The sequence below is a fragment of the Epinephelus fuscoguttatus genome, linkage group LG18, assembly GCF_011397635.1.
Source record: "Epinephelus fuscoguttatus linkage group LG18, E.fuscoguttatus.final_Chr_v1".
Classification (NCBI taxonomy): domain Eukaryota; kingdom Metazoa; phylum Chordata; class Actinopteri; order Perciformes; family Serranidae; genus Epinephelus; species Epinephelus fuscoguttatus.
In genome coordinates this window covers 12,082,454-12,097,107 of record NC_064769.1, presented here as the reverse complement: position 1 = coordinate 12,097,107, position 14,654 = coordinate 12,082,454, and the positions used below count along the sequence as shown (strand labels likewise).

General features: G+C 40.9%; 1 protein-coding gene across 5 annotated transcripts in view; it reads right to left on the bottom strand.

The window, feature by feature from the left end:
* The window catches only part of garnl3 (GTPase activating Rap/RanGAP domain like 3), a 96,771-nt gene that overhangs the window by 10,635 nt on the left and 71,482 nt on the right, over window positions 1-14,654 (bottom strand). For all 5 annotated transcript variants that reach the window (XM_049604281.1, XM_049604285.1, XM_049604282.1 and 2 more), the window contains exons 17-27: window positions 8,671-8,745; window positions 7,918-8,032; window positions 7,752-7,778; window positions 7,514-7,618; window positions 6,625-6,738; window positions 6,053-6,219; window positions 5,214-5,372; window positions 4,756-4,822; window positions 4,350-4,457; window positions 1,643-1,761; window positions 939-1,074 (exon numbers count right to left, since the gene is read on the bottom strand). In XM_049604281.1, coding sequence (XP_049460238.1) covers window positions 939-1,074; window positions 1,643-1,761; window positions 4,350-4,457; window positions 4,756-4,822; window positions 5,214-5,372; window positions 6,053-6,219; window positions 6,625-6,738; window positions 7,514-7,618; window positions 7,752-7,778; window positions 7,918-8,032; window positions 8,671-8,745 — 1,192 coding nt within the window. The remainder of the gene's footprint in view (window positions 1-938; window positions 1,075-1,642; window positions 1,762-4,349; window positions 4,458-4,755; window positions 4,823-5,213; window positions 5,373-6,052; window positions 6,220-6,624; window positions 6,739-7,513; window positions 7,619-7,751; window positions 7,779-7,917; window positions 8,033-8,670; window positions 8,746-14,654) is intronic.

Below are 14,654 nucleotides of genomic sequence, written 5' to 3'. Positions count from 1 at the left end.
ATGTCTGCCGTGAAAAAGGTCTATTCCTAGCTGGCCAGCATCGCAAATCGCCGCAACCAGGGACCGGGTAGCGCGTGTTGGTCGGCTGACATTTGAGCTCCAACAGGCCGCATCGTTTCCATACGGTACCGTTTATTCTAGAATCGGGACTGTTTACATGTGCATATTGGTATAATTCCACTGTGTCTACTTTTGTTTGTACTGATACTGTAAATATTGGTATCATTTACAGATGTTTATACGGGTAGTGTGCATTCTGGTATAATTATTTGCATTACTATTTGTTTTTTCTTCAGATAAATCTGATAATTGTTGCTTATTTTTTATGAACATTTAATGTCATAGAGAAAAACTTATACTTTTAAACAGGAGGGATTTTAAACCAGGTTGTTTGGGGCTTTAAAATTGCCACAAGTTGATTCTCATATTGTACTGAAATAAACTGAAGCAAATGGAAAATGGTCAGCTATTATATAATGTTAAGTTAACAAGATTTGTAGTTAATGGGCCAAAATATTTCAAATTATCAGTAGGGTTATATAAGTTATCGTAAAAAAAGGAAGCTACACAAAGAAAACTTTGTGAAGATCTGGATCTTTCCCAGCGTCACACTGATTAGTGCCAACAATGAGGACATTTTGTCATAAAACTAAATTATGTCAGAATGTACAGTGAGAAAATATGAGGTAATAATGATGCAATTAAACATGTTGCCCCAGAAAATGACACATGATTTGACCGTGAGAAAGTAAGAACTCAGAAGAGAAAGGTTGCGGCTGCAATGAACCATTCTGCTGAGACAAGTTTATGGAAATGGATCTGCTCACGGCAGCATCCAGACTCAAACAGGTCTGCAGGCAAAGTTGACATTTGAAAACCTTTTAATACCGAAGCACTACTATCAACATCCTCTGGTTATTTTGCTATGCGGGGCTTACCGTCACCAAGTGGCGAAGGGAACACGGGCATCTCGTAGCCGGTGGGCGTCTGCGGGGAACTCTGGGAGCTGGTGTCTCTTGAACTGCAGTTGGAGGCTGAGCTCACCGGAGCCGACGAAACAAAATAGATGTCTGACTGTGGGTGGAAAAACGGGAGGACACAGAAAACGAATGAGGTCAGTAAAGAGACGTGGCGAACATATGAGGATGCCGAGAAGTATTAAGAAGACAAGAAGGACAGAGGCAGAAGGTGAATCATGGAAAGAAACAAAGAAAAAACAGAGATCTAATGAGGATAGAGGAGGGAGAAGTGTTGTTATATGACAGGTGCAATGTGGTCTTTTAAAACTTATCTTTGTGTATGAATTATGAGTGTATTATTGATTTCTAACCATGCAGGATGCCAGCCATATTTCCCACCAGGGTAATAACGATTGATTGAAATGAGAAAGCTGAGACAGCTACTTCTATAACGCAGAGCAGAGCGAGGCCGTCTAACACCGACCCTCACAAGCTAAAAGGCCTCTTGCTTTAGTGAAAAAAAAAGTTTGTTGCAGGTACACCCATAATGCATTTCTATTACCTAATCACCTTACTTACATATATTTGAAATATAAATAAAAAAAATACATCTACAAAGCTGCAGTGCACATTGCTGATTAAAGCAGGGCATGGACACTGTGTTCACTTTCAATTATACTGACCCGTGAAGCAGCCAACTGTAGCTCTGGGACCACTGCTGTGTACACAAGGTTGCCATTGACCACCAGTCGGATCTCAATGGAGTCCGTTGTGAATGCCAGGATGTAAGGGAATGCACAAACTGCAAAGACAACATGAGCATTGATCAAACCAGCTTCAAATGATCAACAGGGGGTGAGAGACCCTCCCCCCCCTCCATTACTTCACAAAGTTTCACCGGAAAAACAAGAAATTATTATTATTTTTTAATTGGCTCAACTGCCCAACTCCCGCAATACGAGACATTTAATACTTTCACCCAGAATGGCATTTTGAAATGCCATCATTAGCTGATGATATATGCAGAAAAATGAGAGACACAACAATCGAGCCGAGCATCTCTCTTAGGGGCTCCGGTCGCTTTCCCTCTCCTCTGTATAAATGTAGAACAAGGTGAAAGTGAACTGCGGCACAGCGGTGGCACCAGTGTTGATAAGTAAAATAAAATTCTGTGAAGCCCTCGAACAATCAGCAGACACAGAGCAACATTAGCATTCATTTAGAGTTGTGATGAGTGTAAATCCCATATTCATTTTGTTATGAGCTCTGCTTGGTCTCCACTAACTCCTGAGGACAATATCTGACTCTTTAGCTGCTCAGTGCTCCACTATGCTCACCAGCTAGTTGCTAACTTTGTCTGTCTGTAGTTTGGTGCTGAGCAGCTGGTGTATGGTGGCTTAATCAGCTTCTTATCTGCAGAAAACAGCTTGAAATATGGTGGGATTGTCACTTATAGTGACAACTTTTCACATATTTCTACAAGTTCATTTTTAATAAAAACATTGATTAGAGTAGCTTAAAGGAACAGTTCACCCCCAAATCAAAAACACATATTTCTCTCGCCTGTAGCGCTTTTTATCAGTCCAGATTGTTTTGGTGTGAGTTGCAGAGTGTTGGAGATATCAGCCGTCGAGACATCTACCTTATCTCCACTACAATTAAATTACGTAGATGGCACTCGGCTTGTGGTGCTCAAAGCGCCAGAAACATACATTTGAAAAACTCAATGATGAAAATCATGACCTGGTTACTCAAGATAATCCACAGACCTTGTTGTCAGCAGTTTAATGTAGGAACTATTTTCTTTTTATTGAACTACAACCACCAACTGTATCACTGCACAGAAGGAAGTCTTCATCCACTGCTAGCTCACCTAACACCACTAAGCTATCTAATGTTACAGCTCAGCAATTACACTGTAAAATGTATAAATTAATTCTTACGTCATAAGCACAAATGTCTTGTCCATGAGTAGATTGCTGCACACTAGTGCTCTGATTGGGCCCAGAAAATTTAGGCCCAACCATACATGAACCCACACAGTTTATGTCCAAGCTTGACCCAAACCATGGCAGCAGTTTTGAGCCTGAGTCTGATTAAAAACCTGAATTTCTACTGTAATAAATATATTCTATTTTATAGATTATATTTATTTTCATATATTGAAGACTATGGGCTGGTGTGTTTCCTTGCACCACTACTTCTTCTTCTCTTCCTTAATTCAGTGGTCTGTCATCTTGTGAAGGACAGGTCCGGTAGAGTGCATCTAGTGCGCATGATGATGATCATTGCTCATCACTGCATGTTATGCATATTTCGTCTCACTGCTTGGGAGGTAGAAGCAAACACCACCAACCAAGATGCCTTGCAGCCCCCTCTATCTCTCTTTCTCTCATTGCCCATCCTTCTCTCACGTGCACTCTCTCTCTCACCCCAGGTTTTCTGCTATATTGCTGCGTCACTCTTGTTCCCTCTTGATTTAGTCCATTAAAAACTCCTGCCATTTACACATGAGAACTGTAGCTTCATTAAAAAAACAATAACAAAACAAAAAATAACCACCAACAACTGGTGACAACCTGACTCAATTCAAGCCCGGGGGAAAATTAGAAGACAGCCCGGCCCGAATCTGGCAGGTCAGGTCGGGGCCAACTGGGCCTGGGCAGAGAATCAGAGCTCTACTGCACAGTTCCCTCTGCGCAGTGATACAGGTATGGGTGTAGTTCCGTAGAAAGAAAATAGGTCCTACATGAAACTGCTCACAACAAGGTCTCTGGATTATCTTGAGTAAACGGGTCATGATGTCTGGAAAGAGACATGGCTGTTAAGTATTTCAAATTCTATTTTATTTTTTTTGCTGCTTTGAGCACCCCAAGGTGAGTGCCATCTAGTTTAATTATACTGGAGGGAAGGCAATGGCCAATGGCCAATATCTCTAGCACTCAGAAACTCACACCAAAACAATCTAGACTGATAAATAACACTACAGGTAAGAGGAAAAATATGTATTTCTGATTTGGGGTGATCTGTGCCTTTAACTGCTGTTTTCAAAATGAGGCACTCCAATATGTATTGGTACATTTGTTTTATTACTCAGCACACTCTGTTATTGCTTATTTCAGTGTGTGTGAGTGCCTGTGTGCGCATTTTGTTATCAGCTGAGTCTGGGTCACAGGTTCAGTACCATTTGTATTTGCTTTTCATCACTTTCTCCATTAATAAGAACACGCACAGACACAGACACGTATACACGTGCACGCACACAAATAATCACATCGGCCAATTGGATGCTTGTGGCTACACATGGTGTTTCCATGGCGACAGCAAGCTCCGGCCAGGCCAGCAGCATCGACTGGGTGGGGCCCAAGCATTGTTGCCATGGTAACCTACCAATAGCATTGGGCATCTGGTTCCAGCTGAAGTGGAAGTCGGAGGTGTTGGACTGGATCATCGGTGTGGAGCCGTTGAACGGACAAACTTTCTTATAGTAGCAAATATCTGTTCAAGACAGACAAAACAAGTTGAACTTTTTAAAATACTATGTGTTTACTGTTGTTTTATAGAAATTTGATATCTATTTGTCCTATTATTGAGACATAAAAAAAGCAAACAAAAGCTGAAGTGGGTGGCTGCATTTTCAAAATCCATATCTGACTCTTAATATTCTGGAGCTGTGTTATCACTTTTACTCCAGAAACGCAGAGAAAAAAACCTTAAGGCTCAGCTTTGACAGCAGAGACAGAGACCTGAACCAAAAAAAACCATCTAAAATATTCAGAGTTAAAGGAAGACTCACAGTTGTAACACAGCAGCAGACCTGCCTCCCCGTCTTCATACACATCAATGGCTGCTACAAAATTTACCTGCAGGCAGAGACAAGTCGGTTTAGGAGAATCATTTCAACAAGATTCAAAGGTCAGGTATGACAGATAATACCAGGTCACATACCCGCAAGGTACAGGGTAACAATCCAGGCAGAATAAAAGATAGATGTCTACTGCAGTTTGTGTATTTAGTTACTCTTTCAAAGGAGAAATGATTAAAGCAGAGTAAGATGGTTTATTAGAACAGCTGTTCATCCTCCAGCCTACTCATTCATGCCTCTTCCCCCAGCTGCTGCTGTGAATGACAATGTGTTGATTCACCCAAGCAGTCTGGTAATCAGCAGGTAAATAAAGCGACTAACTGGGCCGACTCAAGGTCTCACTTCAGAAAACCACCAGGGTTTCGCATGTGTGTGTGCATGTGCCTCACCCTGTTGGCGTCCACATGATGTAGCCGGTAGGCATCTCCAGTGCTCTCATTGATCAAGTCAAACTGATGTTTATAGGCCACGCAGATCATATTGTCATTTTCCCCCGTCGGCCCGTCCACAAGTGCCATCACCACCGGCGGGTCACACAGACAGATCTCCTAAAGGGCGGATGATACATGATAGATACCTCAGTGCTCACACACACACGGACTGGTTTAATTACTTCAGCGGACTATTAAGGTTGTCTTACTTCTGTTTGGTAAATACCCATGCTTCAGGTTTTGAAACTGCCGTTCCCATAATGATTTGGGGGATACTGCTATGGAATACAGACTGTATATACAGTTACATTGTTTTTAGCCTGTATTTGTTGACATTTTGGCACATTGGCACTCTTAAAAGTACGGCGAATTAACTGTTTGCAGTTCCTGTTTGCAATGTACCCATGAATGTAAAGACAACTCACATTGGATCACTCTGATATTGAAGAAAACCTAAAAATACTGAGATTTTTGGGCAAGTTCTGGAGTTATGAGTGCCTCTTTTCTGTGACTTCTAAATGGATTTATTGGACTTTATTTGCTATGTACACTGGAGATTATGTTATCCCTGGAAAGTGCATGTCACACTGAATCTAAAAATATATCTATCATGAGTCGGAGGAGTTGTACATGGGTACATTTTTCGACGCAAACTGGGACAGCTAAGACACTTAAAAATTCTCCTGACTCCTTTAAAAGGGAATTAACATTATATACCTACTCATTCATTCACGAATGAATTCATTTTTCTGTCCATTTAGCTATTATGTTAATCACTCATATAGAGTTTGTTGTACCCGTATGTACTGAAACTCCTCCACCGGTGAGTCTGCTCCCGATGCGATGGCGCTGAAGCCTTCGAAACGTGGATGCTTCCTGGTGATGAGGAGGAGTTTGTTCCTGATGGCTGCTACTATCCTCAGCTCAGAGCCGTGGTGGGTGTTGATTGAGTACAAATGACAGCCTGGGACAAAGAGGAGGAGGGTAGTGGGGGGGAGGAGATAGAGAGACAGACAGTACATTGGACATGTGCTGTGCTGTAGGTGGTTGTTCCCTGGCATCATCCCACAGATCAATGAATCCACCACAGACACTGGCATGACACCAGCAGCAGGTTAAAGGTTACGTGTTTGTGTTGCAAAAAAGGATGTTCATAAAGGTCACAACTTCCTGCTTTAGGCTGACATGTCTAAGTGCATTAGGAGGAGATCTCTTAATAGCTAGTATGAACAGGGGTGAATTTACAGCCAGCAGAACCTGTATAATGGGCACCTGACAGCTGAGACAGTATATTTTTTCCTGTTTGTTGTGGGGATTAATTTGCAGTGGGTGCTACACTGTGTATATTCTTGCATGCCTCGCGTCGTACCTTTAGTTTTCTCCAGTTTATTCTCCCGGCTGTCACACTTGCTTCTGATGAGTTTCTCCTCCAGGCCTCTCCTGAGCGCGCTGAGTCTGTACACATAGAGCCGAGCGTCCTTCCCTGGAAACAAAACAAAAGCCACTTCTGTTTTCCATGAAGGTTACTCTTAATTTGCCGTCTCTTTTTTAGCATCCTCCCACGGCCAGACAATGGTGCTGTGCTGCAGGAGGATTACTAGAAGGCTTCTTAAGGCTCGCGCTCTCTCAGAAGCTTAATCAAAGCCCGCACACAGTCGTGACAAATGTTTGCGCTGCCATCACATAATCACTATCAAACCCGAGTCAACCCTGTTTGTCAATATTAGAGTTAGCTAATCATCTGCAGGGTAATTAATTGCATGCTCCTCTGGTCGAGGCAAACATGAGACGAATCCTACAGCTGTTTGTAAGCACACGGCGACTTCTTATTTGTGCTATTTGTGCTGTTTTATGCATGTATGTTTCATTTTATCTGTGCCTGTCTGCATGTCTGTCGGTCCTTTATAGCCCACTGCACTCTCACAGTCAATCCAGTCATGCAGAATAAACACACACACTCTCCCATATGCACACATACACAACCTCGACAGGGATCGGTTCTCTATAGGTCAGCTTCCTTAGATCACAGCCAGAGATCAATGTGTTCGGTGGGGCAACGAAGGTGGAAAGGGTAAGTATGTACTCGACAACACAGGGAGAGATGACAGAGATGAAAGAAGAGAGAGGAATAGGAATAATAAGAAAGAAGATAAATACTGTTGAAATGAAGAATGAATGAGGGAGATGACAAAAGACGGCTCCACGGGGAGGCAGTCTCTGATGTGCTGCACGGAACAGGTGATGTGGTCTAAGCGTACCTTTGTCCGCCCTGGTGATAAGCAGGTCCTGAGGCTCGAGAACGTGCACCTGCTTCACCACCATGGTTTTGTCAAACACCTGCACTGGGGGCACAGTCTGTGGCTCTGAAACATGATGCAAAGGTCACAATAAAAAGACAGGCAAAACCATATAAACATGTCATAACTGAAGCTGACATGCTTGTAACAAAAAAATCCCCCGAGCAATAAAGAGATGGATTGGTTGTGTGGCACTCACCGGCGTTGGGCAAAGCTGGATCAGGGCCTGAAACATGGACAACATCATTATCAGCACCATGTTAGCTGTTGGCCTTGGCATTCAGCTGAGCGCAGTATTGAATGGATATGGATGGGTGGCTTTATTTTAGAGGACATGGGGAGATATTGATTAGGGATGACCTCACCATCCAGCAGCATGACCCCTGCAGCGTCGGTGGCAGCCAGCAGAGACTGACCCCAGGAGTCAGAACACACGATCTCATAGGGGAATGTGCTGCAGAACAGCTGAGATTCCCATGGCTGCAGCATATATGCACATACAAACATGCAGACATATGAAGATATATGCAGATACATTCATATAACAGCCACTTGCTTTGGCAGGATATTAAAAAAAACATCTGAACACACACTGAAAAACACCTTTAAGCACATATTTAGATTTGAAGATATGTTTTTATAAAACAAATCAAGTTCTGCAAGTGAGTAAAATCCATGTTTCCTGTACATTTTCCCTTATTTCTGGAATTTAAAGTATGTTAAAACAAACAGGGCGAGGCATATTTCTGCTCTCATATCAAGAAAATAATCCAAAAGAGAATAATAACACTTGATTCTAGAGCCTATTTATCAGCCAAATTGAGCTTATTACAGAAATTCAGCAGAAATACCCAAGATATGTTAAAGGTAACTTAGAAACAGTGTCTCTATTAAATAGTTTGTACACCAAAGACAACTATCAAGCCTGTACAGTTCATTTGTTGATCACAATTGTGATAATCTCTTTGATAAGGGATCTTAAGTACGAATTGGTTTGGGGAAAAAAAGTGAATTGCTTTGGAAATATTTTAAGTAAGGAAACTGATTCTTTTCAAATGTATAAAGCATTTTTTTGGATTCAATAAGAGAGTAAATGACTTAAGATGAAGTGCTCTCACCTCTTTTCTGCACAGGCCGGTGGTAACAAGGCTGGTTGGGGCATCTCCTCTCACGATGGTCTTCAGCTTCAGTGCCTAGAGAAAATAAAATGGCATCAGATATGACACAATGACAGAGACATCAGTGCTCTCAGTTCCTGATACTTTGGCCTGTGGTGCTGGAAGAACGCCTTTATTTAAGTAAAGGCAGCAAAACAACAATGTAAAAATATCCCAGTAACATGTAAAAGTTAAAGTAAAGTTAAAGTTAAAGTACAGAAATCTTACCAGCAAAAAGTGCTACGGCCCCTGTGATTCAGACGTCATTACATATGGCATGATTAGAGTTTTAGCTGGTCAAGGTGGAGCTATCTGTAACTACTTAAACAGTTGCATTAATCCAGTTATTCCCAACTTAGGGTGCGGTCTCCCTCCAGTCGCACAAGGTAAATCTGAGAGGTCATGAGATGATCTTTTGGATTTAATAAGGCTGGAAAGAAGAGCAAAATAAATTCTGCTACACACATTTGTATTTATTTTTTGGACTTTTCTCTAGTCTAGTGATTTTGCTGATGACATATTAAATACATTAATGAAAAGCATTAATTTTACTACTTTGGGTCTTAAACTATTTAAATGAAGCCATCTGTTTCTAGAGTTCAGAGAGGTGAAACTGACGGGCATCTAAAATGTAACGACGAACCTCAACTGGAGACAGCTCTACCTGTGTCAAGTACTTTGTAAAAAGTATATTTCCCTCTGAAATGTCGTGGATTAAAAGCATAAAGATGCATTAAATAAAAACATTCAAATAATTTACAAGAACCTCATAAAATAAAACTGTGCCATGTGCAAGTTAAGGTTGCACGCATTTTTAACCTACACTTAAAGTGAGTGACTGCTTTTTAAAGGGACAGTTCACCCCATCTGTGTGTTTATGTGGTTGGCAGGTGTGGTTCAGTAGAAAGAAAACAGTTCCTACATGAAACTGCTCACAGCTGTGGATTATCTTGAGTAACCAGGTCATGATTTCTGGAAAGAGACTTTACTGTTGAATTTGTTTTTGACGCTTTGAGCACCACAAGCTGAGTGCCATCTAGTTCTATTATATTGGAGAGAAGGCAGACATCTCTATGGTCGATATCTCCATCATAATCTGGAATGATAAACAGCACTACGGGTGAGAAGAAAATATGGATTTTTGATCTTGGGCTGTCTCTAAAATAAATTAGAAGCTTTATATTTGTACAGTGTCTGGACAACAGTGTTAGGCAGTAGTGTCACTACAATTAGCAAAGTTACTAATTTAACTACATCTCTCAGCACCGTGGAGGTAACGTCACTACTTTCTGAGTCAAATAGCTTTTCAGTAGCAAAGTTAATTAATTGAGCAAGTAGCATGGTAGCATCCCCAAAAGTTAAGATATTTTTTCTCAGCAAAAGCTCCTTAGTGCAGAGGTCTGCCTAAAAGTAAGGATAATAAAACTGAGGATAAGGACTGTGACTGACGCCAGCACCACACCGAGGCATGTAGACGAGTGACGCCACACGCTAATCCTCCAGTTTATTCTGCTTGCTGCTTTGCTATTGGCTTTTCTTGGCAAGACCCGCAATGCCCTGCCTCTCATTGGCTACATTGCATTTCTGGACATGTCTCTTATGTGTCTTTCCCATAGACTGTATACATTTAGTGGATTTGCAGAGGACACAAGAGAGATAAACACAACAAGGGCCAAGAAAAGAGCTGAGAGACAGAGAACAGTATTAAGAGAGAAGAGAGGAGAGGGAGTGAGATACTGATGTCACGTTTGCAGGACTTGTTCATGTTCTAATGTCCCCCAAAAGAGAAAAGTTTTAATTTAGGTCTCTTATTTTTATTGTTTATATTAGGGATGTCCCGATTCAGCTTTTTCACTTCTGATCTGATACCGATATTACAGCCTTGAGTTTTGGCCAATACCGATCCAATCCAAGCGCGTATTATACATATTCACTTATTTTGTTGTCAGTCATGTTAGAAAAGGTTTGATCAAGCAATATTACTCTAACAAGAAGAACTACTTAATCGGGTTAGTTAGAATGATCCACAACAGTTGGTATGAGAAACTGACCTGTTTATTGTTAACAGGGTTAAATAAACAAACTTTAAACTTGAACATTAACATTAAATAAAACATATAGATGGTTTGTTTTGGCTGCTTTGGCCCCTTAATAAATAGAAAATAAATCAAAATGTCTAACATTGAAATTAAAATAGCAGCAAAACTCCACACACTTGTGCTTTTTGTAGTGTCAGTGCCAGCCTGGTGCTGCTGTTTCCTGTGTGTCTGCATGCTGGCCTGGTGGATTGATAGTAAGTGCTGGAGCGGATCACTGGAATGGACTGCTTGAATCACGGAGCACTGGGCTGGCTGGAAAACCTCAATCGGACTATATGAAAAACTGGATCAGAGTTCTTGGATTGGCATTTTTCCATGCAGTCCGATCCGATGTCGATGCACGTTTTTTGCTAATATCGGCGGCTGATATGGGACATCCCTAGTTTATATTGCTGCCTTTTATTTATAATGACTTTACTGACTGAAAAATTTATTTTGAAATTCTGTTTTTTAATTTCTGACATAGCCAGATAGCCTACTGAAAGAAGCCAAGACAGAGAAATGCATTAAGTAGGACGAGGAGAGAGAAAGACAGAGAGCAACAGGACGACTGATGATGTCATGTTGTTGGAGGACATGTTCAAATGTCACAGTCTTCAAAAAAAAAAATAAGAAAAGAAAAGAGGAAAGTTAATTTAAGTCCACTATTTTATAATAAACAGTTCAACTGAACACTTTTTTGCCTGCCTATTTTTTCTTATCACTAAGAAAACACTGATTAGACATAAAGCAAAAAAAATAAATGTAACTTTTGCTAGCTTTTCTCGTAGCTTAGCTTGCTACATTTCTCTGGAGAAAGCTTCGTGCAGTGAAACAGAATTTTGATGTGTAGTAGCTAGTTGCTTAGCTCGCTACATTATCTAAGTAGCCGGCCCAACACTGCTGGACAAGACATTCAAATCACGAACCCTGCCTTGGATAAAGTGAGAGTGCGTGCATGTAAATTGTGCAGGTAAATGCATCACCAGAAGGAGAGCAGTGGTCTGGGCTTGCTGAATTATGCACCTTGTCTTCCATCACTAATTTTTAACTAGCCTGCTGTTGTTGTTTCCTTGCTTTCATGCGTATTTAGGCGCTGAGCAATGTGACAGCTCACAGAGATGAAGAGTATCTGGACAAGCAGACTGGCGACGGTAAAAAAGTGTCATAATACATTAAATAAAAGGTGTAATTTCTCCAAATTCAAAGAAGAACACAGGTTGCACAAACGCTAAAGCAGCACCTGTCTGATCAGATTGACAATTTCCAATCCAAGATGCACAGTCAGGCATTTGTATTTACATATCTGCATAAACAGGCAATCTGGAGATGATGAAATCCATGAGAAAATATCCATAAAAGAAATACATATTCCAGCCTATCAGGAATCCATGACAAAATTAAATCATTGTGTGTAACGTGCGTCACACAATGAACGACCACATAGAGAGTCGGTTTACTTGAGGACAGACGCCTTGTCTTGACAAAACTGAATAATCGATGACTCGACACGTCTACCTTCCTTTGCTTTCATGCTTTGCAGCACAATGTGTCAACGCCTCGGCTTTGTGTTTATGAGCAGAGAGTGACGGGAGCAAGAGAAACAAGGCAGAAAACACAAACAGTAATGCTGAGAAGAATAAGGGTTAGCAAATGAAGACAACAAGCAAAGGAAACAAGAGACAGAATTACTTTAGCAGCATAAACAGGTATCTTAATGAACAATTTAAAAACAGGTACCGACTATGCTGACTTAATTCCTTCTAGCAGTTTGTTTCACAGTGTGCGGCTGTGATGGAAAACACTTGCTGTTTGTTTTTTAAAGAAACCTAAAAACCAGACCTTCTTGAGTTTATGCACAACAGAACACACATTTGTCCAAATAATATCTATTATCTCACAAACAGCCTGAAACAAATCATCTCCATAAAGCCAGGGGTCATGTAGGCTCAGCACCACAGACAGTTCTTTACGCATTTTCTTTTTTTCCCTTTGTGTTTTCAGACTTTGTTCCTGTATAATTACAGTTACATCAGCAGCCGGAACAGAGGTGTAATGATGATTACATCAGCCTGGTAATGACTGCAGAACTGTGGCTCAGAGACTTGTTCCATATATTATTCCACCCTGACCCTCCTGAAAGCAGGTGTCCCGTTCACATAGCCATCTGTCAGGAATTACAGCTCTTGAATGACTTCATCATTTAGAGACACAGATCTTCCTCACGTAGAGAGAGGCTAATTTTTTGAAAAACGCACTTTTTCTGGTGCTGGTAGATGAGTGTCTACAAAAGGCATTAAAAAGTAATTAAGTAAGTTTAGAAGATACACGCTTGATTTGACTATCTCAGACTGATGAAGCCTTGCATGAACTTTCCAACATTTTTCATCCAAGACAAGGACTGAAGGTTTTGTCCCCCTACACTGAACTATCCTAAATTTGATGGTGACAAAATGAAACACATGGCACATAAAAAGGACATGATTTCTTCTGTTGTAGTTGTTGAATTTTACAAAAACACCTTTTTGTCATATTTTCTGAAACTGTCAGCACATCCACACAGCCGTAGGTGAGACAGATAATCTGTGAAATAAAAATCATGCTCCTCTGCCTCCTCGTAGCGCTTCTCATGGTCTGATTACATGTGAACAAAACCAATCTATCAGAGCCCAGGAGCCTCACAGCAGCTGTCAATCACTGCTCCCGAGCAGTCAAACTGTCAAACTACGCAGCGCTGATCACATATGAATCTGATTTTGTCACTGCATTGCCTATTTCTCACCTGTAATGTTTTCAGAAACATATTTTAGTGCACTGTTTAGCTGTGAAATGAGAAAGTTTGTGACCCGACAACCAAACGGCTGAGTGAAAACCACGTACTGCACACCAGCCAGACCAACCTCTCATTTTACAGCTAAACAGTACACTAAAATATTTTTCTGAAAACATTTGAGGCAAGAAAAAAGGCAATGCAGTAACAGACTTTTGATTCATATTTACTGTAAAACTTCAAGTAATAGCCCAGGCTATTATTTGCCTCAGTCACTGAACTCAACTAGCGTATATTTGGGACAGGCGTCTATATGGGAGGGGCCTTTAATTCCTTTCACACAAGCTCTTGGGAAATACTTTCAAATTATTTTTAAGTCAGTACGAATATTACTTGTGTATAAATTGGGCTATGATTATGAATAACATAACAATTACTCATCATTCATTTGATCTAGCTCAGACAGAGTGCATCACAGAGAGAGACTTACAACCATTTACGACGGCCGTTTTACTGACACTAATATATACTAATATACTGACACCTATTTATCTTGCTAAAACAATATTTACAACGTGGCTAATTTTTTTATGATAACCCCTTTGAATTTTTTGATCAGTGGACCCTGACAGATTTAAGGAATATAAATACGAATGGACACATATTCCGACTTCATGACTCCCTCAGAGGTAGCTAGTCACAGTCACCAACTTGTTTCTCATCTCTCTGAACAGGTCGGTAAATCAGAACCACAAGAAGGGTGACATTAACTTGTGACACCTGCACTTCAAGGGCAGTGGATTCATCTGTGACTATAATGGCACATTATCTCACACCGGAGCAAACATGGCAGACCTCCTGCAAAAAGCAGCGCAAGAATGGGGGATTGTGGTTGTAACAGACAATGCTTCTAACATGGCTGTTGCTGTTCAAATGGTGGGATACCTGCATGTGAATAGTTTGACTCATGCACTTAATCTGGCCTTGCAGAGGGTATTAAATCTGCCAACAGCTCAGTTTGTCAGGTGCATGCAGCATTTCTGACAGGTTTAATGATGGTGTTGGTCAGTCTGTCTGCTTTGCATCACATTTTGCTG